The sequence below is a fragment of the Tribolium castaneum genome, chromosome 3 (assembly GCF_031307605.1).
Source record: "Tribolium castaneum strain GA2 chromosome 3, icTriCast1.1, whole genome shotgun sequence".
Classification (NCBI taxonomy): Eukaryota; Metazoa; Arthropoda; class Insecta; order Coleoptera; family Tenebrionidae; genus Tribolium; species Tribolium castaneum.
The window spans coordinates 14,053,265-14,081,117 of NC_087396.1; the positions used below are offsets into that span (position 1 = coordinate 14,053,265).

General features: G+C 33.8%; 8 protein-coding genes across 22 annotated transcripts; 5 read left to right on the plus strand and 3 right to left on the minus strand.

Moving 5' to 3' along the window:
* Window positions 1–1,151: 1,151 nt before the first annotated feature.
* On the plus strand, window positions 1,152–4,096 carry LOC103313704 (uncharacterized). 3 transcript variants are annotated; one of them, XM_008197684.3, is made up of 5 exons: window positions 1,152–1,289; window positions 1,345–1,452; window positions 3,355–3,492; window positions 3,553–3,585; window positions 3,687–4,096. In XM_008197684.3, the coding sequence occupies exons 1-5, from the start codon at window positions 1,193–1,195 to the stop codon at window positions 3,887–3,889; spliced, it is 579 nt and encodes a 192-aa protein (XP_008195906.1). In that variant the 5' UTR covers window positions 1,152–1,192; the 3' UTR covers window positions 3,890–4,096. The 3 variants fall into 3 exon arrangements, with proteins under 3 accessions (XP_008195906.1, XP_064211651.1, XP_064211652.1); XM_064355581.1 differs by having other exon boundaries at window positions 1,349–1,452; XM_064355582.1 differs by lacking the exons at window positions 1,152–1,289; window positions 1,345–1,452 and adding an exon at window positions 2,975–3,070.
* Window positions 1,561–2,936, minus strand: LOC664354 (uncharacterized protein). The gene is made up of 2 exons (XM_970365.5): window positions 2,384–2,936; window positions 1,561–2,335 (listed from the first exon to the last, which is right to left on the minus strand). The coding sequence occupies exons 1-2, from the start codon at window positions 2,934–2,936 to the stop codon at window positions 1,599–1,601; spliced, it is 1,290 nt and encodes a 429-aa protein (XP_975458.3). The 3' UTR covers window positions 1,561–1,598.
* Window positions 4,097–4,321: 225 nt separating the features above from the next.
* On the plus strand, window positions 4,322–5,547 carry LOC664360 (uncharacterized). Of its 4 annotated transcripts, none has more exons than XM_008197685.3 (4): window positions 4,322–4,681; window positions 4,736–4,915; window positions 4,970–4,996; window positions 5,086–5,547. In XM_008197685.3, the coding sequence occupies exons 1-4, from the start codon at window positions 4,579–4,581 to the stop codon at window positions 5,313–5,315; spliced, it is 540 nt and encodes a 179-aa protein (XP_008195907.1). In that variant the 5' UTR covers window positions 4,322–4,578; the 3' UTR covers window positions 5,316–5,547. The 4 variants fall into 4 exon arrangements, with proteins under 4 accessions (XP_008195907.1, XP_008195909.1, XP_976481.2 ...); XM_008197687.3 differs by having other exon boundaries at window positions 4,778–4,915; XM_971388.5 differs by lacking the exon at window positions 4,970–4,996 and having other exon boundaries at window positions 4,778–4,915.
* A 1,563-nt stretch (window positions 5,548–7,110) lies between these two features.
* Window positions 7,111–8,026, minus strand: LOC103313707 (uncharacterized). Its single transcript, XM_015981902.2, has 4 exons — window positions 7,696–8,026; window positions 7,537–7,641; window positions 7,372–7,464; window positions 7,111–7,323 (listed from the first exon to the last, which is right to left on the minus strand). Exons 1-4 carry the CDS (start codon window positions 7,781–7,783, stop codon window positions 7,199–7,201), a joined length of 411 nt encoding a protein of 136 aa, XP_015837388.1. The 5' UTR covers window positions 7,784–8,026; the 3' UTR covers window positions 7,111–7,198.
* On the minus strand, window positions 7,692–27,833 carry LOC664373 (integrin alpha-PS4). The gene is made up of 23 exons (XM_008197688.3): window positions 27,628–27,833; window positions 27,382–27,577; window positions 27,201–27,330; window positions 27,074–27,153; window positions 26,890–27,025; window positions 26,549–26,844; window positions 26,394–26,496; window positions 26,148–26,348; window positions 25,807–26,102; window positions 25,597–25,760; window positions 25,192–25,545; window positions 24,974–25,142; window positions 24,709–24,928; window positions 24,589–24,658; window positions 24,404–24,533; window positions 24,282–24,359; window positions 22,787–24,224; window positions 9,258–9,341; window positions 8,949–9,210; window positions 8,767–8,898; window positions 8,617–8,711; window positions 8,347–8,559; window positions 7,692–7,824 (listed from the first exon to the last, which is right to left on the minus strand). Exons 1-17 carry the CDS (start codon window positions 27,777–27,779, stop codon window positions 24,180–24,182), a joined length of 2,820 nt encoding a protein of 939 aa, XP_008195910.1. The 5' UTR covers window positions 27,780–27,833; the 3' UTR covers window positions 7,692–7,824; window positions 8,347–8,559; window positions 8,617–8,711; window positions 8,767–8,898; window positions 8,949–9,210; window positions 9,258–9,341; window positions 22,787–24,179.
* Window positions 9,865–16,571, plus strand: LOC664363 (hypothetical protein). Of its 7 annotated transcripts, none has more exons than XM_008197699.3 (3): window positions 9,865–10,024; window positions 16,095–16,226; window positions 16,278–16,571. In XM_008197699.3, exons 1-3 carry the CDS (start codon window positions 9,922–9,924, stop codon window positions 16,403–16,405), a joined length of 363 nt encoding a protein of 120 aa, XP_008195921.1. In that variant the 5' UTR covers window positions 9,865–9,921; the 3' UTR covers window positions 16,406–16,571. The 7 variants fall into 7 exon arrangements, with proteins under 7 accessions (XP_008195921.1, XP_008195918.1, XP_064212031.1 ...); XM_008197696.3 differs by lacking the exon at window positions 9,865–10,024 and adding an exon at window positions 10,754–10,947; XM_064355961.1 differs by lacking the exon at window positions 9,865–10,024 and adding an exon at window positions 12,204–12,386.
* On the plus strand, window positions 17,314–18,443 carry LOC103313706 (uncharacterized). Its single transcript, XM_008197692.3, has 4 exons — window positions 17,314–17,454; window positions 17,504–17,616; window positions 17,662–17,793; window positions 17,841–18,443. The coding sequence occupies exons 1-4, from the start codon at window positions 17,450–17,452 to the stop codon at window positions 17,921–17,923; spliced, it is 333 nt and encodes a 110-aa protein (XP_008195914.1). The 5' UTR covers window positions 17,314–17,449; the 3' UTR covers window positions 17,924–18,443.
* On the plus strand, window positions 19,142–24,185 carry LOC103313705 (uncharacterized protein). Of its 4 annotated transcripts, none has more exons than XM_008197689.3 (4): window positions 19,142–19,756; window positions 20,638–20,812; window positions 22,850–23,201; window positions 23,645–24,185. In XM_008197689.3, the coding sequence occupies exons 2-4, from the start codon at window positions 20,793–20,795 to the stop codon at window positions 24,140–24,142; spliced, it is 870 nt and encodes a 289-aa protein (XP_008195911.1). In that variant the 5' UTR covers window positions 19,142–19,756; window positions 20,638–20,792; the 3' UTR covers window positions 24,143–24,185. The 4 variants fall into 4 exon arrangements, with proteins under 4 accessions (XP_008195911.1, XP_008195912.1, XP_064212030.1 ...); XM_008197690.3 differs by having other exon boundaries at window positions 19,142–19,662; XM_064355960.1 differs by lacking the exon at window positions 19,142–19,756 and having other exon boundaries at window positions 20,203–20,812.
* Window positions 27,834–27,853: the final 20 nt, after the last annotated feature.

The following is a 27,853-nucleotide window of genomic DNA, read 5'->3' on the forward strand; positions in this document are numbered from 1 at the left end:
CGAGTTACCGTTACTCTTGTTACAAACAATTTCATTCCCTATTTAAACTTCTTAATTGGGGGTGGAATTTTCAAAAATCCTGAAATACACGCTTTTTTATTTTTAATCGAATGCCCAAATATCAATTTTTATGAGTACCTATTTATATAACTTTAGCAATAATACTTCCTCTTTTAAAACGCTATACCTATCTAGGTATTTAATATTTACTTGCTAAGCTAAATATTTGATACGCAAGACATGAATTAAAAACATTTTTGTGGTGAAGATTTGATTAATTAATTTAATCAATTAGTAAGGGGAAGTAAAAAGTGTAGTTGCTCCTCTTATTAGACATTTACATTGATACATCTTTTTTCTTAAAGACAAATAAACATTAGTAGTACTTACCGGTTACTATTTTCACCTAGCAGTATTATTTTACTTAGTATTTACGATTTATATTTTAATTTTTTCCCTTTTAATTTTATCTGATAGCCCAAATACCAGTTTTCTTTGTTATAACTTAAAAAATGACGGCTTTTCGTATTTAACTCCCTCGAGGCTAGAATTTCCAGAAATTTTAATTTTTTCAGCGAAAGCTCAAATGACAATTTTCACAGTTATAAGTTCAGTCAAGACACGCAGTTTAATTTTAAATGTAGGTAGTTAGTACACAGTATATATAATTTAATATTTTATTGATTCATTTTCGAGTAAGTCAGAAAGAGAATGGATAATAACGATAAATAAATTCGTTTTTTATTCGTTTAAAAAAAGGAATTTAAAAAAAGAGTTCCTTAATGATTAGTAATGAACTTAAGAACTTATATTATGACTCCATCGTACTGTAGGAGATTTTCCTACTAAAAAATTAGTTTTTTTTTATTAGCTTTAAAAATTATCTTCATTAATCATTAGAACCGTATTAGATATACCCGAAATACTTATTTTTTTTCTTACTTTTAATTATTTAATATCATATAAGGTTTCTTTTTTAAATTTTTAATCGGTATTCAGCTGATAAAATTAATTAATTTTTTGAGACAATCACGTGGTATTTTGCGGATTGCGCGCATTACACACCACTGTCTCTGACTTCATCGCACTATGAATAGAATTTATTTTTGTATGGTCTGGTGGAATCAGTACTATTAACCTTAAAAGTGAGCGCTTTCATTAATCATTAATTAGTTAATCCTGTTACAAAAATATGCCTGACGTCTCTAACTACGACTCTCGATCTTGGGCAGTCGTTGCCCTCATAGTCCTTGTATTTATTCTAATAGCGGTTGTAAAATGTTGCATAGGTATTGTACTCGTAAATAACTGTATTTTGAGCAAATTAAAAAAAAATAATTTAAGACAGCAACAAAGAAAAGTATAAGTTTCCCAAACGCCCGACTCCGCAAGTTACTATTGAGGATATTTTAACAGTCCCATCACCACACGAAATATTGCTTTCAAGTGCAGGTTAGTAGATTTCGTATTTAAAATTCCAGGAAGAAATTGTTTATTGTATTTACAAAGGTTTACATTTCATAAATTTAACTGATAAAAGGAAAAGATAAAAAAACACTATTTGTGTTAGAGATTTAATAATTTAGCTACAATACGGTTTAAAATACGTCAGAGAAGGGAAAGACGGCTTGCTGCGGACACAACAGATCCCCTAGGAAGCATGCCGTTCCTGCGATCCCCTCATACAAGCTAAAGGGGTTGTCAGGAGTCCTCGCTTGATTTACAAACTGCTTTGTCTGCATGAACTTCGCAAAGCTGACCGCTCTGTGTAAATGTTTGGGCTGTTCGGTCAACCTGTACAACAACAAGAACGCATAGCCATTCCCTGCCACCCCGTGACAAATCCCCGGTCCTTTCTTCAACAACCCCTTAGCCCAGATCAAATCCCCCATTTTCTCGCACGACCTCAGATATTTTTCCTCCCGCCACACTAAATACGCCTTAGCCATCAGATAAATCATCCCAGCGGCCCCATGACACCAGTGGACTAACTCGCTATGGCTGCCTATTTCGTCGCTAGCGCAGGGAAAATTCCCGTCGCGGTCTTGCAGCGATAAGAGATAGTCCACGGACGCTTTAACTTCCTTTGCATGTGCAGGGTTTAAATCTAGGTATCCTGGCACGCTGAGTATGGCTTGTAGTATAGTGCAAAGGCCGTGCGCAGCCCCCAGGTACTCCACCTGGTAGTAGGAGTACATAAGGGGGCACGGACAGCTGCGCCTTTGGGCGTACTTGCGCCCCGACTCCACCATAACATTGCACAAAATAAAAATCTCGTTTTTCGGCAATTCTGTGTTTGTTTCTTTGGCTAGCCACAACGCACCCAACACGTAGCCTTAAACCACACACAAATACCAAAAGTTCGTTAGTTGTTAAGTGTTACCAGCTCGTCCAACGAACAGCTCGTCAGAGCCGCAGTTTAGGAACTGCATGTCTTTGCAAATGTTCCCAGCGTCGTGGTACATTTTCCTGAAGTTTTCACTCTGATTGGTGTCCCCCATGGCCCTGTAAATGGCCGAAGCGACCGCGTAAACCCCCGAATTGCCCAAAATGAACGAAGGAACGTCGCGTTGGGAACTGTTCCTCATTGCGTTGAACGCAGGAGCGAGATACTCCACCGCTTTTGTCAGGAAACGATTCCTGTGCTCGTTCAGATTTGGGATTTTGCTTAGGTGGTAGTACATGTAGGAAATCCCGGCTGTGCCCAAGTACAAGCCATCGTTGCCGTTGCGATCGATAGGTTTTATTGCTTTTTCGATGTCCTTTATTATTTTTTCCATAAATTTTAGTAAAAAACCTTGCGGCAATTGAGTGTCGATGTCTTGGCCCTCGTAGTCGGGCATTGTGTTTGGGAAGTAACGTGGGGGCGCCATTTTTCGTCTCAATAAGTCGCTTGAGTCTAGTTTTGAGAACAACCGGCGGAAAATTCGTGACATTAACGGTGGAAATCACAAAATAACATTTTCATTTCTCTAGTTTTGTGATGAGTTGACAAACCGGATCAGCTGATCGAGACGCAAATGTTTTACAGTGGCACCAATGTGGAGAAATGAAACGCTATTTTGTTCATGTATTTTTCGCGGCTAAAATTATTGTTCCGCTTCCTTAATGCTGCGCTTTTGACCCAATTTGACAAATTTGTGCAAAAGTGGTCGAAAGTTGTAAAATTTGTTCAATTTGTGCTAGTTTTTTCGTGTTCAGGTTGGCAATTAAACGTCAGACATGATTCAAATTCAAAATATTATTAGCTCAGATTGTAATTTAATTTCTGAGACGTTTAGTTGAGTTAATGGACGAATATTTGTTAAGAAATATTGACTGATTGCATGATTAGTAACTGTCAACATGTGTCAGGTTCGTCTGTGGTGGTGCCCCCTTACCCAGTGGAAGCGAGACACCCAACACCAGAAAATAAAAGTGTGCCCGCCCCCGGGCCTGGTTTTGCCACATACAACCCGCCGTACCCGACACACAATCCACATCCAGTACCCGGTTAGTTTGCTTATTTATTTCGCACACAACATCATATTAATTAATGTGGTATTTTTTCAGTAGATGTTGACTACTGCGCTCCTCTACCAATTGGTATGTCATAACTGTGGTTTCAGTTTGTCTTTTGTTGTGTATTTGTTGTTTTAGTGGCATTGATAGTAGTGATAATTTTATAATTAATTGAGTAATTTCAGGTATTTCGCCTGCTCCCTACCCACCTCCAGGTCCCACACCCTACCCACCGGCGGGTCCCCCAAATTCGGCACCATATCCATCATATCCAGGCCATGATTCTCAACCGCCGTCATATTCTGAAGCTGTTGGGCAGCCATCAGCCCAACCGCTAATCCCCAAGGAGGGGTACACAAAACAGGCGCCGTACAATCCGAATTATTAATTTTAAGGAGTTTGGAATCCTGGTAATGGATTTGAAATGAAATACTCGAAAGATTGAGGGTCTGCTAAGTTTGTTTTTTAATGTGATCCAGTGCTTACTTACGTTAAGTTTTTTTTACTTTGTAATACAAAATGTTTTGTTAATTATCGATATTTACCACTGTTTGGTAATTCAAAGTGTGCGTACAATAAATATACATTAATCAAATTTTAAAAGTTTTCTTTTTGAAATTTAAATGTGTGACATTGCCACCAACCCAAGAAAGTGGATCCTTACATTTATTGTCGCCTTATTCGGTGTTCAAAACACCGAATTGCAAAACTTGTATTTTTGTAACATTTTATTTGTAAGGTGGGAACAATTAGTGTACAAAAATTTAATTATTTAACACAAAAAAGGGCAAGAATTTTGCGGCTTCCGTTGGCACTGCTGGCGACCTCTTTGACAACGAGCTGTCAAACGTGTAGTTGATGTCAGCTAGAGTAGTTTAATTTCGAACGAAACTTTTAGTTTAGTTGTTTAGTTCTAGCAAAAGTAATTATATAATCGCACCATGTACACAATTTCACCTGTGTAGCTTCCGCGGACAAAAATGACTCACAACGTGTGACATAAATTTACTCATCAACACAGTTTTTCTGTAATTTAATGTAATCGCTAATCAGTATTTATTAAAACCCACATTAGTCATGGATGTCCTTATTCCAATAATAATCTTTGTGTTAGTATTTATACTATTTTCAATATGCGGGTTTTGTTGCAAGCGAAAACGTGAGGGTACCGTTTACGGACGTAAGTACTTTAGATGCTTGTGTAGAATTGAAATTGATTGATTCGGTCATTCAGTAACCGGCCCGAACGTCACTGTAACCAGCCAACATATTTCAGCTTCGCCGGTTGTGGTGCCCCCTTATCCAGTGGAGCCAAGACACCCGACCCCCCAGAGCAGGGCAGCGCCCGCCCCTGGATTCGCCACACACACACCGCCATACCCCACACATAACCCACACCCTCTACCTGCACCAGGTGAATTAATTTTTTTAAATTATACTTCTACTTTAATATTGTCTTTATTCATAGTTCCTGGCTACTATCCGCTAGCAGTGGGTACGTGAAAAGTATAGTTTTTGTTTGTTTTGTTTGTTTGACTCGTTTTTTCCTCGTTTTTATTTGTGTAACTAATCGTATTGTTTCAGGGGCTACTCCGGTCCCCTATCCTCCAGCAGGCGCCGCGCCATATCCACCTGCCGTAGGTCCGACGCCCTACCCACCGGCTGGGCCCCCCTATCCTCCAGGCACAGCGCCGTACCCCGACTATGGGGCCCAACCTCCTTCTTATTCCGAGGCTGTGTCGCAACCCCCAGTCCAGCCCTTGCCAGCAAAGGAGGGCTACACCAAACAGGCGCCATACAACCCAAATTATTAATTAGAGTTTTCAATTTGAAGTGTTTCACTTTGTTGTTATAATGGACAAGGATTTGATATGAAATACTCTTACTTACGAGGTTGCAAGGCTCTAAGTTTGTGTTTTAAATGTGATACAGAGTGCTTATTTATGTTAAGTTCTTTTTTATTTTGTATGCAATATATGTTTTCTTAAATATGTATTTCATTTTCCACTATTGGAGTGTGCTACAAATAAATATATTTTATCTAAAGTTTGATTCTTTGGTACATGACCTAATAAGTGTAATTTTTGTTTGTTTATAGGAGCCATTTATTGATCCGGCTGTGTATCAATTTGTTAAAGTGGTTACTTTCATTGGGAAATCGAGGTTAATATGCCAGGTAGCGATGGAAGCCTATTCTAAGGTGTGGTGCGTTGTAACGTAGTATTGTGAATAACATGTATTTGTATACTATTGTACTTTTTGAATTACACAATGCAACCACATTATTGCAACAGTATTATGAGAAACGCTTATGAAACATGTTTTGATTGAACCAATAATCTTCAAATATAATACAGAAAAGAAAATATAATACAATAATACATAATAATAAGATAGTATTATACATTTTATAACTTGAAAAATAATAAAACGTTAGTAGACTAAAATGTGTTTTATTTATGATGATTCCAAAAGCTGAAATCTTACAAAGATAAGACAAAAAAAAACTTTCGTGGGGGAATCCCGTACCTAAATGGTGACTCATCAGACGAAGTTACTTAAAATTATTCAATGTAAACTCCTCGTTGCAGTATATAATTAGACAAACCGATATCCAGGGAAGTATATGGGCTGTTTCCGGGATGCAACCAACAATACTAATACCAAACTGTAGAAAATTACAAAATTAGTCTACTATTAGTGCATTGTTTTGAGCAGAGTTTACTTTGTCTTGTCCGTTTTGCTAAAGTTTTATTACGATTATTATTTTATTTCAAAAGCTAAAAAAGCATTTTTTTTCAATTAACTATTCAAAAAACTAACGAAGCACTCAGCATCAAGTGATAAGTGTATGTATGTAAATTTGAGAAATAAATCACAATATAATTTGTAATTTTTTATTTATGTTTCTATTTTTTATTTTGTATTTTTTATTAAATGAAAAGCTTATCTCCACACGCTTATCTTTGTGATTTGATCCATAATTCACAATCCTTTTCTGTTTTTTTTACTTGCTTCAGGATATTTTTTTAAAATAGTTTTTTCATATACTCATTTGCATAAATTGCTTATAGATTTATTATTATTTCTGGTAAATATTTTTTGTTATACTTAAAAATAATAAAAAAAACACTTCTCTCTGAATTTTGTCCTCGTCTTCATATTTTATTCTCCCTATTTCTGTTGCTACATTTGATAGATACTTTTTTTTAATTTTCGTTTGAAAATAAAAACGCTGTGTTATTATTTATTAATAGCATTAAGACCTGTTTATGGAAGCGTCATTAATTTAACTGGGAATTATATGCGTGATTAACTGAGCACGTGACCAAATTGAAGAAAAGTTATTGGTCTATTAACTTTTAACAACGAATTAAATTTTAACAAAGCTTTCTATGAACCGGCTTTTAATATTTTTAAATTGCCAATGCAGCTACAACATTTTAAAATTGGGAGTTTGATCTCCATGTAATTATCTACAAATTAATAATCACCGTAAATTGTATTCGTATAATTTTATAAAGGAATCCTTTATACCCAAAATATAACTACCGAATTTTTTATTAGTTTTTATTAAAAATAATAATGTGTATAATAAGGTACTTATACTTAATCTCGCATTTTTTTATTTCTAAAATTCATTAAAAACTTGTATATCTTCTTAAATAATAAATACATAAATGTTAATTCAGAATAATTATTGAAAATTTGGATTATAAGGTGCCTGTTTTTGATATTCATCAATTGCAGGCGTGTTTATTACAGTCAGATCTTTAACTAAGACATAATTGTCTTTATATTCAACGCCTGGAGCTGTGTAATCTGCAAAATAAACAGTTATTTTTATTCTTATTGATTTTCAAAAGTTACCGAAATCTGGTGGAAGTAAATCAACAGGAACTGCAAAACGATCCCCTTGGCTTGAAATCCTGTGATGTCCCAAATTTGCTGTACTAGACGCGGCTAAAATTTACACACCAATTTGAGTAATTTAACCCACGTAACTCACGTAGCGTGAGTAGGTACAATACTTACCGGGATTTTGAGGGGGATGTGTGTAATTTATATCACATGCACTGTAATTTGCAGGCACTGTGTAAATATTTGTTGTCGCCATTTGCGTTACAGTCTTTCTTTTAACTAAAAGTTTTGGCAATTACGAACTATGTGCAAATAAATGATTACTGTACTTACCCCTTCTGCAAGCTATAACTGATAGGAGACACATGAGTGCGATAACGATTATAGTTACCAAGACATATACATAATAACCAGAATCCATTATTTTTCTCGCTGCTGATGATTAATCATTGTAATCTGAAACTGAGCCCACTTTTAATTCTTATCATTTTATATCACACAACTGAGACAACAAAATTTTATCTAATATAATCTTGCTCCATTCTAAATGTAAAACATGGGCACATTATGGGATTTTACTCGCATCATAAATGGATCAACTGTAGTGTGATGCAGTAATTGTATTTCCAATTGCTCTTATCGCTGTGTGATAAAGCGGAGACCAAAAGTGCGCCGAAATTTGATTGAACCAAATGGAAAAATGTGTTGTTTCTAAAGTTGCAAACATTTTTGACATAAAAATAAAAATATTCTTAATTAAAAGTGTTACTTTTAGTTACATCTAGCTAACTGCTAGATGTAGCGCAAAATATTTCAACCGTTAAGAACTAAATTTATTTATGTAAAAACATCCATTGTGACACAGAGGTAAAGGAACTTCCAATGCACTTACCTATACGTTCGAATAATGTTTTAACAAAAAACAAACATTTGTTTCATTGTTTCGTAAAAAATGGCTAACACTAATATTAATACAATACTCACTTTAAGCGTATTGTTGATTAAAAAAAATATTTTAAGAATATCTGATGTGGGGAACAATTAAAATGTCCTGTGGTACAAGGTACTGGCAAACTATTTAGTACATATCTGCTTAAACCATTTTTTTGCATCTACAGACAACAACTACCAATACATATTCTGATTAGATCTTTTCAACAGATTAGATAGTATTGAGATAAAGATCTTCCTGTAAAACTTAAAATTTTGAATCAGAGCAATTTAAGTCCATTCAGTTTTTCTAAATATACTTACTACAAAATATGTAGTTAGTTTGTGGTGGTAATCTCAAATTTTTCTTCACACGACATATTTTCATTAATCACTTGGAAACATACACGTCTTTATTACTAAAAATCGATTAAGAGTCATATAAACATCAATTTTAAACTAGCCCACACTGACTTTACACTTCAATGCGCAAGCTACAGGTGAACTGAGTTAGTCACGTGTCATGGGTTAAACACAAAACTCAAGGTTGTGTGGTTCTTTTGGTTGGGACACTCACTTTTGGGTGGGAACAAGAAGTTAATCAATCTGTAACGACAAGAAACAAGTCATTGTTTATTAGTCACTCAAATACACACCAGAAAAACTCAACAAATAATAAAAAATATATATATAAAAATACTTATAAAGTACAGAAAAGCGTTTTCAACAAAACTATGTATGATTTTTTGGTCCTAATATCATTTCAACGAGATTCAGTTGTAATGGTTCTATCCACTTCAACTACACAACTGTAATCTGGTGGAGGATCGTACTCAGGAGGAAAATCCAAACCATAAGAATTACAAGTTTCTGTGTAAGGAGGTGGTGGAAAATCTGGTACATTTTCTCCAAAACCATCTAAATGAAACTATTGTAATTTCAATTAAAATTGAAAAATTACCCACCTATGATGTAAAAATCATCTTCGACAGTGTAGATATTAGTCGCATGTTGATGTTGTTGCCTTTGATGCTGGCTTTTCGGACCAACTGAAATATACAAAAGTTGGAGCAGTTGTTATTTTATTTAAAAAGTTCCTCACAGTCTCGACAAATTTTTGTCACTTGCGTAATCACAAACACTATTCCTACTAAAATTAGTGCACTTTCCCAGTACTCCATTGCCAGTCAAAGTACATGCTACATTTCCGAGCATTTGTTTTAGATGAAGTGATTTTTATTGAATCACTAATCTCTTATCAAATTTTTGAATAACTCAATAACTCTAGTAGCTGTTTTCAGTTCAATTGTTTGTAATCAAGATTGATGGATTACATCAGATTCCACATCTTTCAACCTTTTAATCAAATGCTAATCGAATTGTTTTGCTCTCTGGTAAGGTAAACACCGCCTTAAAGAGACGAAATAATATTTTTCGGCATTTTCGCATAATGATGGTCAAACATCACCGTCGTTATTTTCGTTCAAAAAGGATAACAATTAACAGATTACATCGTCAAGTTTGCTCAGGCACTTTTCATAAAAAACCGTTTCACATTTATAACAAGTTTATTAATTGTTAGAACAACTTCGAGGCAACATCGCATGAAAATTACAGCAGTGATAAAAAATGCTGTTCGAAGCTGTGTTCTTTGGATTATGTGTTGCTTTATTTTTCATACACATTTTGTGTTCTTGTAGACGTAGTTATCAACAAGGTGGTCAAAAGGACGGTAAGCTTTTTTATTGTAAATACTTTTTGAATGTTCATTTCTTACGTCAAATCGTTCTATAGATAAGATAAAATCGCATTGTTTAAAAAACAAACAGATTTGTTTGGATGATAACTGATAACATTTTTTCAATGCTAAAGGTGGCAGACGCTCTCATGGGATTTTTTCGAAAAATTGACATTTTTTTTGTTATTTTTGGCAAATTATAGTAAAAATTCTACAGTAAGTGTTTTTATTTTTCATCAATTATCGCATCTTGTCAATAATCAATAAATCAGAACATTCTCACATCGGTGGTGTTTGCTAGTGGAAATTTTTATAGTTAGGTAATCACTAATCAGTCAGGTTTAGACGGGTACAATTATTTCGAACATATTTTAATGAATGTTGACCATTTAGTTAATTATTTTGCCCCCGCGCCGTTTTGTTTAAACCTGTTGTATTTTGTGTTGCCTAGCTACAACTTAAAAAAACAAAAATGTAAGCGGGTACATTGCTCCTGATTTTGAAATGTTTTCGTACATTTGATTTATTTAGTAATTAATAACAATTTTTAATCTTTTTATTTAATATCTATTCTGAGTAAGGCTTTAAATCGTTTAATTTTATGGCTTTATTAACAAACATGTCTTTAGATGAACTTGGGGTATTGTTAAAATTATCTTATCATGATAGTTATTTACAATAAAGCCCCCTGAATAAATATAGTTTTATTAAGAATTCCGCTGCTAACTTGCAGAAGTTTAGTACGCGGTTAAATTTGACATGATTTTGATCATATTGAAGAAAAATGGTCGATCACGAAGATCAAATTGGTTTTATTATTGTAATTGTGGTTTTGGTGACTTTGGTACTAGGTATAAGGAAATACTTACAATTTAAGAAAAGGCTGTTCAAAATGAACCTTCAGGAGAGACTTGCAGGCAAGTATTCCAGGTTCATAATTTTTGTTTTTGTCTCGTGATGCGTAAACAAAATTAGGGACGTCATGATTGTTTATTAGTTAACTTCATTCTTTTCTTTTTTACAAAATGGACAACACAAAAATTATTTCAATTGGGCACTTTATTTCAAAAATTATTTAAAAAACTCTCATTTGGAGACTGATACGATAATTATGTTATGAACTTGGGGGAATATGGAATGATGCAATTTTCTAGTCTAAGGTTAACATAATATTAGCTGATTGTTAATTATTAGCAGTAAAAGAGCAATTATTTGGGAAGGGAAAAGTGATACATAGACAGTGTAATTAAAAAATCCTTAAAAACGAGTTGATCATCACGAATTTGTTGTTTCTGTCTATCTTACAAATCCAGTTCATTAATAAAAGATATCGAAGATAATACAATTTTTATTCCGCTTTGCGATAACAATTTACGAAATTAACTAAACATAGCTTAGGTTGGACGATATTTAAAACTTAGAATTAATTTTTTTACAAATTGCAAAAAGTTACGGGTTGCAGTACCTAATAAGTACTAGATTTATAAAATTACTACTAATAAGGGTCGGTTTCACCAACCTCAGTTAAATTTATTGGTAGAATAAATCCACAGAAACGATTGTTATAAGTTATAATCATAGTAAGGACTAACGAGTAATTTTAACTGTTCATTAAATTTAACCAACGTTATAATTACTACACATTTATCTAGAAATTTCTAATTTTTTCAAATGACGATGCCATGAGAAGAAAATAATTGGTTATTAATTTTTTTGTGTGACCATACGTGTAATACTTAACTGATGCCAAAGTAACTTTGTAATCATTTGATTTAATTTGATTAGATAACGAAATTGATGATATCAAGAGAGTAATAAAATTGTACTATAAGAACTTGTAGTTACTAGTGCTTCAATTTAATTTTTGGGTATAAATTGTGGAAAATGTGAGTAAGGCCGTTGAATTCAGTAAAAATTAAATAGTTTTTCCTCGAATTTTTTTCCAATGGGGTAGGCAAATAAATCAAATATTGATAGAAATCTAGATTTTTTTTATTTTCCTTCCTACTACTTTTCTAAGTATGATTATTTACAACAACAGAGCACCGAGTTAATTTTTTTAACTACGAACCAATTTTGGGGAAAGTAAAAACATACTGATTTACAACAATGACCAAAAACATTTTTGTTTGTTTGTAATTAAGATAAGATAAACGTCTTATGCAGAAAACGTTTATTTTAAAGCACAACATCCGTGAAAGAGTTGCTTTTGTTATTATGTTCGAGTTCGAGTATTTTATATGTTTCGGTATTCCGTTTCTAATACTTTGTTTCTTTGCCTTGTGTTTGATGACTTGTGTCTGCCCTAACCCATATAAATATAAGACTGATGAAAGAGATTTACTTGAAGTCTCAGGTAAGACCAGTTGTAATTATTTATATCGTACCAAATCAATTGACGTCAAAATTGATATATTGATTAATGGGAGAGTTTCCGTGCGTAAGCTTTTAAGCATTTGAACAGCGAGTTTTACAAATAAAGCCATAAATTTCTCATAATTATAATCTTCATAGGTATATTTTATCTTATCTATAATACCTACAGTTTTAGTAAATTTACGCGTTCGTCTATAATCCATGCAAACCCACATTTAGTGAAACTGAAGTGATCTCAAATGTGAGAAATGGTCGCGGAATCATTCGTTATTTACATTGTTGCTGTGGTTCTAATACTGATTGTGTTAGCAGTGCTAATAGTGACATGTTTTCGACAAAAAGACCTGCAAAATAACACCACAATAGAGGAAGCAACCCGACACCGACGCTATATTAACAGGGGCGGACAAATTGTCCTAAGTGAGTTTTCGCGAATTTTGATACTGGATACCATTCACAAGTTTAAAGACATATTCATTGGATTGGTAATGTTGATGACTTCAACAAGTGCCAACACTAAATTACAATACATTGTATGAGGTACCTATTCTCAGACTTTTATCAACAAAAAGATTAATCTATTTGCAAAAGACTAAAACCCAGCTATACCCAGCACAAAATAAAAATGCAATGAACCTCTGAAACAAAGGATTATTCTGTTAAAACAAAGTACCTACACGAAGAAGTTATTTTTGTCACATTACCATTATAATTTTCTTTGTTTTCGTGCTTTTGAGATTAGTACGTGTGAACATGTGTTTTCCAAACATGGTAACACCATAAAATTAAACAATTTTCAACCGTACTGTGTGTGACAAAGTGTTTAACGGTTTGCCTTTAAGTGCCGGGGGATTAACTTGTTTGTAGAGTTTTTTGTAACAATCTTCATTCATTCAATCAAATGGCTCCAAAAATAAATCAAGAGACAATTAATTAGTCAAAAAGGTGAATACGTGGGTGAAGAACAAAAAAGTTGTTTTCGAGGCAATGAAATGTTTTAAAAAATATTACAATCTTAGGTCTTTCTTCAACGCCAGTGTTTGTAATTTTTCCTCATATTACTCATTTACTGATACATTTAGTGTTGTATTAACAATTTTACGAGGCGGAAAGGAAACCAGTATTTACCTTCAATTTAAGGCTATAGATATGGCTTAAAATAGCTGTTCACCATAGATAAAGATTTGTTGCATCATGTTTATCTTAACAGATCGACATTTCCTGTGTCTCGTTTTAAATATACGTCAATTTATGCTTAAGATTAAAACCACTCAATACCGACCCCTAAATACATATTTTTTAGTCTCTTTTGAGTTCATACGAGATTTTTGGTACATACCGTGTGTATTTAATTTCATACCCTTTTTTCATCATACTAATTTTAAGACAACAAAAAACCAATCAATACCGTCTGTAAAAATAGAAATAATAAAATATAACAAGCTTTTGGTGGAATAACTTGTGATAAGATAATTTGCTTTGCTTGATTGATAAGGTAGATCAACGTTTCGCATGTATTTTTGATATCAAGTCACTTTAGTTACTACTTAACCCCATCATGGGTGATAATGGTGAGACTGCCGTCGCTGTGATTGCAGTTTTTGGGTTCTGTATATCGTTTATGGCAATATGTTGCAAAGCTTTGTATCGGAGCAAGAAAGCTGGGACACGAGACCGTGCCAGAAGGGCAGCACTTGCAGAAAGACACAGAAGAATAGTTCTAGCGTGTAAGTGACCATAATAGTCTACCATTTGTCAAGGTTTTTACTAAAAATGAAGAAAATGTTCAACTCGGTTTCCGAACTGTTTCTCTTATCTGTTTGGTCTGATAACAAAGTTCGATTGTGAATAATATCAAGTCCATCCTGTCGGTACCAATTAAATACAATTTTTAATTTTAGAAATATTGAATTAGACACAAAGATAAACGTGTCATAGTGGTGAAGTTTTGAAAAAAAAAAACAAGAAATAAAAAAACTAAAATTCTACCTTAATTTTCACAAGAAGAATTCTTATTATTTCATCAATAAAGATCGGAGAATAAATTCAAGAATTTGGGTTTTCATGCGAAAATGAAAAAGAAAATATCCACTTTTTTTGTACTATTTTTAATTTTTATTAATTTGGTGGAGAATTTTTTTACCTTTTACTCACCTGATTTTTTATTATTGTTGTACATTGCCCCTCAATTAATTAATAACACTTACAGTCACTTCTGATAAGAATTAGTGTGGTAATTAACATTCTCGTGGTAAGTGTTGTTGCTGTTGAAATTTGTTCATACGTCTTGATTAAACAGAACAATGGCATAATCAATAAAAAATACATTCAAAAATCGTGATAATGATCGTAATTGTAGACGTCGACTAAATATAGATTATTTTCGTTAAAATCGTTAAGAATAAATTAGATTGGAGTAGAGCACACGAGAGCTACTTAAAATAGGAAATATTTATAAATTCTGTAAATTTTGCTGATTTTGCATAAACAGTTCAGAAGTATAATTTACCACGGTTTGGGAAAACAATTAAAAATTTCAAAGAAAATCTATTGCCCAACGAAAATCTATTTTTAGCTTGAGACGTTTTAAAATAACACAAATGCATACTTTACTGCTTACTTCCAAGCTATTGTTTCCTAAAATCAAAGATAATTACGAACAAAATTCGATAAGATTACTAACATAAATCAATTGCTCTTAATTATTACTTGGCAGAGGATGTCCTCCATCGAACATGGCATTACTGCCTTTATAGTACTTTTTATTTGTGTTTTGTGTTTTATCTTTATAAAATTATTTACTCGCTCTTCATGTTCAAAAAAACGGCGCAGAAATCAAATAAGACGTCGAGTACGAAACGAATTCATGCGCAGTAAGTATTTTAACGAAAAACTCAAGTGTTAAAAAATTTCAAAATCTTGTCATAAATTCTGGTTGTCTTCCTAAAATAGAAAGGGTGAATCATTTATTCATTGTTACGACTTGAATCGTGAAATATCGAGGAAATGGAAATTATTTTTTATTTAGTAGAAATGTAAATGTGTTCATAAATATGTAAGGCACGAATGTTTGGCAAAGTTTAGTTCAAACCATCAACATTTTCCGCTCAACACTTATCTGCTTTACATTGACGCATTTATCTAAAAATCACTAGTAATGTAGTCCACTCATCCGAATTTGGCGATAAAAGATCGTGATTGTGAAAATGGCAACAACTTTGATTGCTGTTTCGATCACAGGAGTGGCTTGTGTCGGTTGCTTCGTTTGGGCTTTCTGTTTAAAGTACTGTTGCAAAAATAGGCCTAATCAAGGTAAGAAGATCTTTGATTTTGGAAAGTTATCCGACCTTGCGATAAAACCAGACAATTTAGTCGAATAATTATAGTCGAAGTGTCCTCGGTAAATACTGTTTATCTCTATTAATTTTAAAAACAAACAACAAACTTCAAAAATCACAAGTTGTTAACTTGGAATCAGTCTCCAGTAAACAATAGGCTACAAATGTTCGATGTTTCGTTCCCCACTGTGCTTTTTCTAATTTTTATAGTCTCACTATTTATTTTGTATGTTTTTCTGCAATGGAGAGTCGCAACAAATGACCGTAAATCGTACAGATTAGTGTTTCAAAATGACAGTGAGGCTTGCACCCGTGGCTCACACTGATTTTGACGGATTTTTTCATTGCAGCTAATCAGCAGGAGGACGTTTATAACATAAGCAGTCGCGTGCAAGGACAAGAACAAGGACAATGGCCAACACATGATAATCATGTCTCCTTAGAACATTTCACGATAAACGAAACAAACAAGTACAACGATGGTAAGTTTAGCGTTTTCTACTCAAACTTGCCTAAAATGAAGGTCATTTCAGATCCTCCTACTTACGAAGAAGCAATGAGAATTGCTGCAGCCAATAACAACAATACTGCAGTAGCTGCTGTACCAAAAACGACTGTCACTCCCACTAGTACTAGTACTAGTACCGCGAACCAACAATGAACTAAGTTTAGACTCAACCTGTATATATTGTATATTTTCGAAAACCTTGTGATAAGTGTGAGAGACTGGTTGTGAATGTACTCGTTTCTGATATGTGAGGACTTATTTTTAAGTGTATGAGAAAATCTCAGAAGATTTTTTAATATAGTATTATATTTAAAATGAATTTCGAGTTTCTATTCCTGCCATCACCAAACTAACAAAAGGTAACGCAAATTTTGATTAGAATTAATTTTTTTATTGGGGAGATGAAAGATATTATCTTTTTGGTATTTTGACAAATCTATTAACTAATGTTTATTACAGTTTTTAGTATTGTTAGCGAGCTGCAGTAACTGGTTTTTAAGTGTTTGCCTTTTCATTATCTTAATTTTAATGTCGTCATTAGCAAATATGTATTTTAAATTTGTCCACAGTTTGAAGATTTAATCAAAAGTGTTTCTAGACGCAAAACGCAGTTTTTTGAGTTCTGGTCGTTCTGATTTGCTGTCAATCACGTTAAAAGCAAAATCGTGTGAAACGGGATAACTACAGACAAGACAGTTTAAAAATAAGACAAAACAAATACCTGGAACAATAAAATTCCTAGCCACTGCTTAAATCAGATGAGAAGATTACAACGAAATCTTTTTTAAATGAATTAAAATCGAACAAAACACACTTATCATTAAGCAAACAACGTTACGCTTAAAAAAACAATGGTTTCTTTATCCTAATAATTTACAACATCGGGAATAACATATGTAATTGCTTAAACTTAAACTTGCTTTAGTTCACCTAAGTATGGGCTAGAGGAAAAGTGAGTGAGGTCCTACGAAAGCTCTTTGACTTGTCTGTTAACGATGTAAAAGTTGGGGTACGTATTTTCAAATCTATTGAATTAAACCTAAGTTTGGTTTGTTTAGATGGTTTTCACTTCAGAGGTGATTTCCTCCAAAAGTGTAAATGTATAAAGCCTTTTCTGCTTTGATGAACACGACCATTCTTATCTAATCTATTGATTTATAAAATCGATGAGTTTTGATAACAATAAATTCAGACAATATGGGGTACGTATCTGTTATTTCAAAACAATAAAGTACCTAAATGTCCATGCAGGATGGTAATAGAATTGGTGCTTCTGAGTGGCTTGATCATAATATTCATTGCTTCTTTCTGCGGATTATTGCAGAAGATTAGACGAACGTACGAACAAGACAGAGAGTATACAGGTGAGTTTAATTTTTACGAGTAACCATTTTGAAAAAAAGTTTCAGCAAGGATTACAAATGTGTCATCACCACAACTTTCACTTACTGAAATTTACATAAATCCAACGTTCACTGAAAACACTGAAAATCACTCAGTGAGTCAGGGAGTGTTTCCTTGTGCCCCCCCTCCATATACAGGTTTTCCAATTTTTTTTACGAAAACGTATCTAAGGTTTAAATTTTAGAAGAATACTGTGAACCACCTCCGAAATATGAGGACATCATCAAAAACCAAGGCTTCAGGGTGCCAGTGCACGATAGCAATTGAATAGATAAGAAAAGAATGGTGAAATAATTGAGTAACTTTTCTTCATGAAGAATGAAACCATCGAAGTACTGATGCACTTTGCTCAATTTGCTTTAATTTAATATTAAGCTAATTATTTTGTGTTTATTTTTGTAATACAAGCCGCTAACACAATTTTTTGACGCAAATAGACATGCAGCTGGGCAGAAATAATGACTAAAAATAACAAATTGTAACAAAGCTCTTGTGGCGAAGATGGAAAATAATGTTGAATGTCAAAAATTGTGTTCAAGGTTTATTGACTAGGATTTATTACATTCGTTTGCTTTATCTTTATCATTCGACATTTATTTTTTGAAATGATGTGTGCGAAACTGTTTCACTCATTTGATGATATTGGATTAATTGTGTTGCTGTTCGAAAAGAATTTGTTTGTAAAGGCTTTATATATTTATGTTTTATCTGTGCTAAACCAACTTGAGTATTTCACAATGTAATGAAATTGTATAAATAATGGAAATAAATGTAATATAACACAATATTCTTTGGCAGAAAACAATAAAAATGGTTGAAGAGTGATATTCAACATTAATAAGTAAGTATTAAATTTAAAACAAATCTGAAAAATAAACAAATAAATAAAAATAAGGAGAAGAGAATAAATATCAAAGACATCAATAATATATTTTTGCTAAAATTATTTTATCAATATTTTATCAAATTATCAAGTCAAAAAAAATCTAAAAAAATATTGTAACAGGGAAAAAACACAAAACGATGTACCTAAAATCAGATAAAAACAAAAAGCATTAATGTTTCAAAGAGAATAGGTATAAGTATTATAGTCACAATATGAATTTTTTATTAGATAATACATTGGTAAAAATTTTCGTTTTTATTTATTTTAATTTTTTTAATTTTTCAAAAGGTAGGCCACTCCAACCTATCAGTAATCGTAAACCAAATGATAAACCAGTGATATCAAGAATTTTAATATTCCACCAGAAGCTTTTATCAGTGTGCTGTTGGTCAGTGTGTTGAACTCTAGATCGAGTCATTGGGTGAAGTACAAGTGTGCAAAGTGCTTAAAAATACCGATATTGTGCTAAATTTTGATCAATCAAACAGATGAGAGACTGAACTGAAAGAAAGTCTCCAGAACCCCAGCAAAAGTAATCATACGTTTCCTCAGGTTTTTTTCAAATTTAGATTGCGTGCAGACAGTACAACTATTTAGGTCGTTTAAAACAGGTCGAAAAATTTTTTCGTAGAATATCACTTGAAGTTGCATGTCGTTAACTGAAAATTCGCTGGTCTTCTTTTGATAATGATGCTCAAATTTGACTCCTCAAAGCTTGAAACTTTAATGCTGTTTATCTACTTAACCATCAGCTAATCTGATAAAATTCCCAGAATTTGTTGCGTAAACAAGTCAATTATTCGGTTTCTTTCATCAATTTGTTGCCTCGATTGAAGTAAAGCTTCCAAAAGCAGAAGCCTTCAAGCTGTGTTTTTCTAAATTGCTACCATGGTACAGGTGAATAGCACGGGTTTGTAGTGAAACTGCCATTACTACAAGAAAACAAGGCAAACCTCAGCCAGTGAAAGGAATAAGTTCAATGTCAGAATTATATAGGAACATTGCAATTAAGTCAGAGCATGAGTTATAGGAGCTGAATCAGTTTGTGTCTGACGTTGGCGCGATTCGTTCACGTTGAAAAGGGTTTCGAAAGTTGCGAGTGAAGAGTTTGGAAAATATTGTGATTATCACGTGCAGTGAAACCAATTAACGATTCAAATATCACACCATTACATCATTTCATATGAGACTGTGACACAGTAGATCAAGTGCAGGTTGTGCTGGATGAAATTAATCCCCAAAAATTATTTTTTAAATAAAAGTAAATCAATGATTCCAAATTTCAGTGATGGTCACCACATGGTGATATAACTAGGTTATCAGGACGAGGAAAGGTCATTAACTTCCGTATCCCACCTCCTCGTTTTGAATAAATTAAAATTTTTCTTTCAAGACCAGTTGTTCGAGACACTTTTAGTTCTTATCATCTAGAAATTACGAAAGTTTTAATTTTATCAAAGCAATTTTACAGTAAAATTTTTGTAATACTATTTTGAAATTAATTAATAATTATTAACAACAGCAAACTTGTGATAACTGTTACCAAACATTTGGTTATTGGAAAAAAACCCAAGCGCACCTGCAGTAAAGTTCAGTTGATGTCATTTTTCAGAAATCGTAAATAATTCGTCGATAAATTAATTGTGGCACTGTGACGCTAATTAATTTTTTTATTTTATCGCTCCATGAACAGGTGTAAAAAAATGTTTCACTGTAATTGTACAATTTTTTAAATTTATTAAAGCTTGATTAGCGTCGACGTTTGTTTTCTTCCAAAAAAAACTAATTTATTATACAACAAAGTGTTTATCCAGTGTTGGAGAAATTTTTCCAATATCCTGCTTCAGAAAAAAAGGATAAACACGAAAATCTTTGTTTGTTTAAAAATAATCAAACTTTGTGAACATCAAAGCATTTAAAAATTCTAAAAATCTCTAAATAAAAACAAGTTATAACTAGACTACTACTACTACTGTAAAATTAATACTAACAGCAACAAATTCAAAGCGTGGCGTGACGATAAGCCCACAATTAAAAATACCATATCGAAGGTGAAGTAATGGTGTGTTATAATAATTTCGTTTTTGGTATTTAGTAAAGATGACATCGATTGTAAAATGGACAATTACACAGTTATATCAACATTATCGTCATATCTGTTAATCACCTTTATTATTTCCAAGTGATAGCGTTGAAAATAATGACAATTATGGTGTCTTGGTGATGCGGAGTTGTGTTTGGTGAAGCAGAATGTGCAAATGCCTCCAGTAGTAAGTAATTGCATTGCATTTAACTTTAAGCCACTTTCAAACACTGGATGCCACAATTACGAAAATCTGATAAGCTACCTGCTTGTCAAATATTTTCACCGAAAGTGTTGAAATACATATTTGAGATATTTCTATTCATACAAAGATTAAAAACGTGCCAGATAAAAATTATTGTTAACCCATTTTTCACGTATTTGTTATTTAAATTGATTTTGTCCACATCATCGTTTGTTTGGTTTAACAATTTACATTGTATTTAAAGATTTTTAAACCATAAGGTGAGGCTAAAGCTGGGGAAATACACCTATTAAAATCTCGGTTAGAAAAAACGGTTAAAAAACGGTTTACGTATTTATGAATGATTAATTACGTCTTTTAATTCCTAATTTAAGCTAAAGCGTCATTCCAGATTATTGCTCTCAAGGGGGATTAATTATGGGATTATCTTGTTTAAATCATTGTTTTCAAGTGTGATATTACAAACAGTTAAAAACATGTGGACCAGACCTGACCTGAACTGATATTTCAAACAAACTTTATTGGAATGTGTATTCTTAAATGCCTTAAATCAAGTTTACAAATTTAAACAGAAGCCAACAGACTTCACTGCTTCTAAAGGAAAATATGAAAAAAGAAAGAAATGACACGAGTTATAATGTGTACAAGTAGAAATTATTATTAAAATCCGCCAGGTAAATCTCGGGGAAAACCGGTAGACAAAATTGAGAAAATCATGGAAAATAATTTTAAAAAATTAGAGGAAATACTGAGAAAATCTAAGGAGACCAAATAAAATCTGGTGTACAAAGCTTGGAGTGCGGTTAACCCTTCGTTAATTTAAAAAAAACATTGCAAAATCTATCAAAATATGATAAAAAGTCAAATTTGACTCTCAATTATGTATAATATTGTTAGAATTTTAAGCAATAGTAATGTTACACTATTTCCTGCAAGGTTGCTGTTATCACGTTTCCTGATAATGTCCTCGTAATTATTATCAGACTTAATACGTAATTCGCAAAATTTATCGTAAACTGAGAGATGAGTTTTGAAAACGAATAAGTTGTATTAACAATAAATAACTATTTCATTAACCAATTTTGTTACTTACTACCTTGCTATATTTTTCAAAAATAAATTTTGCTTGCTTTCCTTTATAAAAATTGTTTTTCTAGATGCTTTGCAAAACATTTTTTGCTGATTTTAAATTACAAATTCAATACCTTTGTAGTGCTTTGTATAAAGAAAATAGTTCCAATATGTACAGGTAATTCGGTTTTTAAAAAATTATCAGCGGAAGTTTTAACAACAGCTCTTTAAAAAGTGTACTATAATTACAACGGACATTTTAGTAAACAAATTAGTTGAATAGTCCCACATTTGCGTCAATTCAAGGCTTATTTTAGTTGTCCTTCAAATTAATATAATTTACCGCGATATTGAACCATTAATAAGCGGATTTCAAATACGATATTATTACCTCATTGTTGCCAAACGCAATAAAATTAAATTGTAAGTTAACCAAGTGTGAAAACTTTGTCTTGGACATTATGTAAGTGTATTATAAAGAAAAGATGATGTTTTCTAAAATTATATCCGAATAACATAATGCATATTTTTAAAAAACAGCCTTGGGACCATCAAATTAATTTCCGGTTTGTAACACCGCAAATTAACATTGAATGCGAAATATTTTAATAAATCCTCAAAAACCATGAAACGTTTTACCACAAACTTCCAAGTCGCATAAGTAAACTTCACACTTAATTGCACAACTCTTGATGAAAAATAATTACCCCACAATTTTCCAATTATTATTTCCTGTGATACATGCCAAGGAAATGAACTAACAATTTTTTCTAATCGCCGTTTGATGAGAAGGTATAATGTAATTTTCCCCAATGTTAGCAATAATAATCCGATCCAAATTATTTATACCAATGGGTGTAGCTTGAGGTCATCATCTGCTCTTACCTTCGCGTGAGGCTGTCCCATTTCACTCCATGCGGGTCAAGTGAAACCGATTTTTTGTTACAGTTGCTTGGAATCATGCTACTGGCACCTCATAGAAAAGCGCTTTTGCTACGACGAAAGCATAGCTCTGTACGAAGTCCCCGAAAAAGAAGAAAAAAACAACAACTTCTTCGACAATATGGCGTTTTATGATAGCGTTTCTGTGATAGCTGGACGAGCGGTTGTGACGATCGACCCTTTGCCCGAAGAAAAACCCATCGTGCAGCAGCCCACCAGGAGACTGCGCTGGGAAAACGAGCAGTTGGGGCAGAACAGGTGGGAAAAGCTCTCGAAAAGCGTGCCCGCCATCTTCGACGCCGCCAAAAAGGAGGAGGAGAGGGAGAAAATCGAGGCAGAAAAGAGGGCAGAAGACGAAGTAAGAGCGGGTTGAAATGCCCAGTAAATAAGTACTCGTATTTTGGCTTTTCACAAAATGAAAATACTTCCCAAAATTTTGGTTGACTACAGTGAGTGTTATTTACTGTGTGAAATTGATAATAAAGTCTAGATATTGTTGTGGCATTCCTGTTTATCCTCAATCAGTCCTATCAACTAGAAAAAATTTATCGCAATTTTTGAGCAATTTACCCTTTAACTAATCTAAAAATCTAAATTTCGACACCTGATATAAAGGATTGCCAATTGTTCAGTTCTGCCAACAAACATTTAAGCCAACAACTCCGTCTACTTATTATAATTGTTTAAATGTTGAGAAAAATATTAGATAGCCATTCCCAGCCTACGCTTTGTTACACAACAACCATTGTCCTTAGTGATATTAATATTTCATATCTTATTCAATGTTGGATTTTTTTTCAGGGCAACTCCGGTCAGAACCCGGAGCCTGAGCCCCGCGACAGTGTCGACAAACCGAAACTGGAAACCTTGAAGCCCGAGAATCTCGTCCCGGAAATCCGGCGCAGGTCATTGGCAGAAAGACGTTTATCGAAAAGTCTGTACTTGAAAATCGACCAGCCGAAGGAAATCCCCATAATCAGGCAACAATCCATGCCCAAATTTTACGTAGACACGCCCGAGGAAAGGGACCAACAGCACACGTCCATGTTCAGGACTCCCAGTTCGGCTTTGGCCAGTCCAGTGCCCAAATCCTCGGCTTTCGTCTACGACCTGTACTCGGTGGTTCAAATGGAGAGAGAAAGAGTGAAACACATGGACACCCAGGTTCCTGTGCACCGGAAGGAGTCCGACAGGTCTTCCAGGCTTTTGCAAATTAGGGACAAGATCAAGCTCAGGAGGGTTAAGAGCAGTTTGGGGACGCCAGTCACTAATCTCCCACACAGTCATCAGCATATTTAAAAAGTGTTGTATTTTATTGTACATAATAAAAGTTTTACTAACAGTCGTCAACAATCTCGGGACCTTCATCATGAGACGGTACCTGGCAAAAATATTACTCCGATTAATTTTTTTATGTACAGAACAAATTATTACCCACCTCAAATTGAGCGACACCATCATCGAAAATTCTCTCACTTTCTATTTTTTCCTTATAAGTGCGCTTGAAAAAGTTGCACTACAAATGTAATTTAGAATCAGTTTTTTCTAACGACAACTTACTTTATATAAACCGAATATTAATAGTAGCAACAAGACAAGTCCCAAGACGACTGAACAAATATAAATCCACAGCGGTATTTTCACATTTTTTGAAATTCCATAAATTTGGGTTGTTGTCGATGTGGAAAACCTACAACAAACACAAAAATATGAAAAATACTACGCAAAATTTACACGAGACTTACATTTTTGTCCCGTTAGTGAAATAAGCACTGGTTGTCAAAAGCAGCTTATTTTTGTCACCAATTAATTGTGCTTAAAATCGTAATCACTTTATTAGGTACTTAAAAGGCGAAACAACAAACCTATAGAATCAGTGTGGACAAATATTTTTACCGAAAAAACAAGATTTTGGCTCGATTTTTGCAAATATCCCGTCCCACAAATAACACTTGTACAATTAATTTCTGGCTCTAAACAGCTCAAAACTTTCGTACTATTGGCCTGATTTTTTCCTTCAGCCAAGTCAAGCGGTGGTTTTTTGTCCAAATGAATACATTCGCTCACAATCTCGTTACTAGACTCCTTACAAAAATGTTAAAAATTTTTGGGGAAAAATTTACAACTTACTTCAACACTTTCGATTTCGAAAACAGCACTTCCGTTGAGGTTTACTTGTGGTATGTAAATTTCCAAAGTGAGATTAAGCGGACTCGGGCCTTGATTGTCCACAAAGAAGAGATGAGTGATGTTTAAACGTCGTGTTCCATTTAGGAAAATATTGTCGGGTTGTGAGACACTAGCAAGTCGAAGTTATTACCAAAGGGTGAAAAAACTGCACCTAATACCTGGTAATTCGAGGATTATTATGAGTCGTGATGGGAATATTCAACTCGAGCTTGTTATCGGAAGGATAGACGTCTTGCCCAATGCTAGTAATGGTAAAATTAATGGGCAAGAAGGTCCACTGGGGCTGAATGTTGGCCAAATCTAGCAAGAAGTGTTTTTCAACCGTTTCATTCAATAACTGTGCCACCAAACACTCATAACTTCCGTTTTTAAAATCACATTCCCTCAAATTGATCAAGGTGATTTCCGGTGGAACGTTTAAGTAAAGTTTGGTTTGATATGCTGGTTCCCCAAAATTGTTAATTGAAACGTTCATTCTTAGTACGTTGTTGACTCCGAGTATTATTATTTTTCTAAAAGTGTTTCAAAAATAATTTGGCAACAAACAGTTTTTATTTTTGTACGGATCGGTTTGTTTTGCGGTGATTGTTAAGTTAGTTTGGCAGATGTTGTCATTCCCGCAGTCGTAGGACATTGGTAGACTTAATATTTTTTCTAACCAACTATTTTGTTGCTGTATTTTATACAAAAAACGGATGGTGAGAGCTTCCAGGTTTAAATGATTTTTCTGAAATTTAAATGTTATATTTCGTCGGTTAAAACCGGATATGTACTTTTAAACGAACGGTGTGATGGTTACAATTTTGTTTCTTTGCTTCAATTGTAACACTTTGTGTAACATTGCGTTCATTTACAACCCTGCTATCTACCAAAACTAAGCTCGTATCAAAAGACACACTTTTGGTTTTTCCATTTCTGTAAGTAAACGTCAGGCAATATTTGACCGAAAAATTCGTGGTAGAAGTGTGCAAAGTAAATATGTTTGGGGTCATATCAGGTGTGATATCAACAATTTGGTAAGATTGGAAATAAAAAACTTGGCCGGTTTTATACGCCCCGACTGCAAAGTCTGGAAGAGAAAATGTTTCTGAATTTAAACTGTGAGGAAAAATACCGTTGTGTTTTTTATTTTTTGTGTCAACGCCTTTGGATATTCCCAGCCCAAAACCCTTTACATCCATTGGGGGAAAGAACGGAGCAAAATTCGAAGGCACAATGCGTTGATAGTTATCGTTCGAAAATCCCTCTTTACTGCCAAAGTACAAATAAACGGCTCCTGTGCCGTAATTTTCGTACGGAGCCGAAATGGCGCAGTCTAGAATCAAATTTTATTTAATTTTTCCCAACGTAATGACCTGACCTGGGAAAGAATCGAGGTCAATGTCTCCCAAATCAGCCAAAACTGTCCCAAATCGTGACGAAGAAACTCCCCTTGACAGTTTTACAGGAGGGTGGAAATAGGGCTAGTTATACTCTCACTATACTTTCGTGTTTTTTTTGTATTTTTTCACTTACTCCACCGCCATTCTTCTTGTAATAATAAACACACCCCTCATCCCAGGAATCCCCAGCATGCATTGGTGCTCCGACTAAAATATCGTCACCCCCTCCTGCATAGTGAAGCACCAGTAGGGAAGCACCAAAGTACGATCCGAATTCCTCCCCAAAAAGCACCGACTTAATTTCGAAGTCGTGCGGGTTTGTTCCGTAAAAAATGACACTGCCTTTAAGCCCGGACCCTCTGGGGGCACCAGACACGTACCATATCTCACTTGAATTTTTTACAAACCGCCCCCAAGCAACATCGTACCCTTAAACTTTTTAACACCAAAAACACACAAGCTAAATTTACCTACCATAGTAATGGTCAAGAGAGGTAAACTTGTTGCTCCGTTTTGGGTATATTTGTGTAGAATGAGACTCACTAGTGGTGAGCAGGGCACCGTTCCATTTATACTTACCAGGGGCCCCAATTATCAGCTCATTTTTTTCCTAAAATTACAGTAATGTTTCTGGAGATTTTTTCTCACAATTTCTTACTTTTAAAAATCTTATACTGAAACCTGACTCTCCAAATGCAGCGTCATAGAAAGGGGCAAAATTATCGGTGCCAATCTGGTCTACAAAAAATTTAAGCGCTCTAAGTTAATTTAACTATTTTACGTACTAATGTCGTTTAGTGGTAGTAAAAGTTCGGCGTTTTCATGAATATTTTGTGAGTTTTTAACATGGAAACATCTTCCATTTGTAAAATATGTGTCAAAGCTGGGACTTATGATAAATCTAGGCGCACATGTCTGTAATATAAACAAGCTAACGACTTATCTATCAAGCGCAACTATTTTTACGAAAAAACTTCCTCCTCTATCCTCATCTCCATCTAACACTGATCCTAAAAGATCCCCGTTTTTGCCGATAGGGTAAATCCCTCGTTCTCGTGAAACTCTTGTGTATTCTTGACAATTTAGATCTTCTAGATTACATTTAAATACAGCACCTGTCGGTTTACCGGAATATTTTCTTCGTGGGGCGCCAACAATGGCTCTAAATTTATATCGGGTAGTACTGTGATTTCGGTATCTGTATGCACTTACATTGGAGGGTTGCCTTTTTGAAGAAGAATCGAATATCCGAAATAAGAAGTTGTACTGTTAAGTGTTATCATTTTTGTTGACGAATAATTGATTATATTGATATCACATGACAAATAACGGAACAAAAAAAATATTATAAAGGGTGTCAACATTTCTCAAACATACGACGAGTGTGTCGTTATCTAAGAGATGACCGTCACAACTGAAGCGACTAAGAACCATGCTG

Bases quoted from the DNA above. Each gene is read 5' to 3' on its own strand.
- LOC103313704 (XM_008197684.3), top strand. From the start codon at position 1,193: ATGCCTGACGTCTCTAACTACGACTCTCGATCTTGGGCAGTCGTTGCC. The intron at 1,290-1,344 runs GTATTGTACTCG...AAATAATTTAAG, and splicing joins GGTTGTAAAATGTTGCATAG to ACAGCAACAAAGAAAAGTAT. The intron at 3,586-3,686 runs GTATGTCATAAC...GAGTAATTTCAG, and splicing joins CTGCGCTCCTCTACCAATTG to GTATTTCGCCTGCTCCCTAC.
- LOC664354 (XM_970365.5), bottom strand. From the start codon at position 2,936: ATGTCACGAATTTTCCGCCGGTTGTTCTCAAAACTAGACTCAAGCGAC. The intron at 2,336-2,383 runs GTAACACTTAAC...GTGTGGTTTAAG, and splicing joins GCTGTTCGTTGGACGAGCTG to GCTACGTGTTGGGTGCGTTG.
- LOC664360 (XM_008197685.3), top strand. From the start codon at position 4,579: ATGGATGTCCTTATTCCAATAATAATCTTTGTGTTAGTATTTATACTA. The intron at 4,682-4,735 runs GTAAGTACTTTA...TCGGTCATTCAG, and splicing joins TGAGGGTACCGTTTACGGAC to TAACCGGCCCGAACGTCACT. The intron at 4,997-5,085 runs GTACGTGAAAAG...GTATTGTTTCAG, and splicing joins CTACTATCCGCTAGCAGTGG to GGGCTACTCCGGTCCCCTAT.
- LOC103313707 (XM_015981902.2), bottom strand. From the start codon at position 7,783: ATGGATTCTGGTTATTATGTATATGTCTTGGTAACTATAATCGTTATC. The intron at 7,642-7,695 runs GTAAGTACAGTA...CAAAACTTTTAG, and splicing joins AGTTATAGCTTGCAGAAGGG to TTAAAAGAAAGACTGTAACG. The intron at 7,465-7,536 runs GTAAGTATTGTA...TGTAAATTTTAG, and splicing joins ACATCCCCCTCAAAATCCCG to CCGCGTCTAGTACAGCAAAT.
- LOC664363 (XM_971389.4), top strand. From the start codon at position 12,655: ATGGTCGCGGAATCATTCGTTATTTACATTGTTGCTGTGGTTCTAATA. The intron at 12,827-16,094 runs GTGAGTTTTCGC...TTTTCATTGCAG, and splicing joins GGGCGGACAAATTGTCCTAA to CTAATCAGCAGGAGGACGTT. The intron at 16,227-16,277 runs GTAAGTTTAGCG...AGGTCATTTCAG, and splicing joins AACAAACAAGTACAACGATG to ATCCTCCTACTTACGAAGAA.
- LOC103313706 (XM_008197692.3), top strand. The intron at 17,617-17,661 runs GTGAGTTTAATT...AAAAAGTTTCAG, and splicing joins ACAAGACAGAGAGTATACAG to CAAGGATTACAAATGTGTCA. The intron at 17,794-17,840 runs GTTTTCCAATTT...TTTAAATTTTAG, and splicing joins TGCCCCCCCTCCATATACAG to AAGAATACTGTGAACCACCT.
- LOC103313705 (XM_015981887.2), top strand. From the start codon at position 22,686: ATGAGAAGGTATAATGTAATTTTCCCCAATGTTAGCAATAATAATCCG. The intron at 22,793-22,849 runs GTGAGGCTGTCC...TTTTTGTTACAG, and splicing joins TCATCTGCTCTTACCTTCGC to TTGCTTGGAATCATGCTACT. The intron at 23,202-23,644 runs GTAAGAGCGGGT...ATTTTTTTTCAG, and splicing joins AAAAGAGGGCAGAAGACGAA to GGCAACTCCGGTCAGAACCC.
- LOC664373 (XM_008197688.3), bottom strand. From the start codon at position 27,779: ATGTTGACACCCTTTATAATATTTTTTTTGTTCCGTTATTTGTCATGT. The intron at 25,761-25,806 runs GTACATATCCGG...TTTAAATTTCAG, and splicing joins ATCACACCGTTCGTTTAAAA to AAAAATCATTTAAACCTGGA. The intron at 25,546-25,596 runs GTACAAAAATAA...AAACACTTTTAG, and splicing joins ACCGCAAAACAAACCGATCC to AAAAATAATAATACTCGGAG.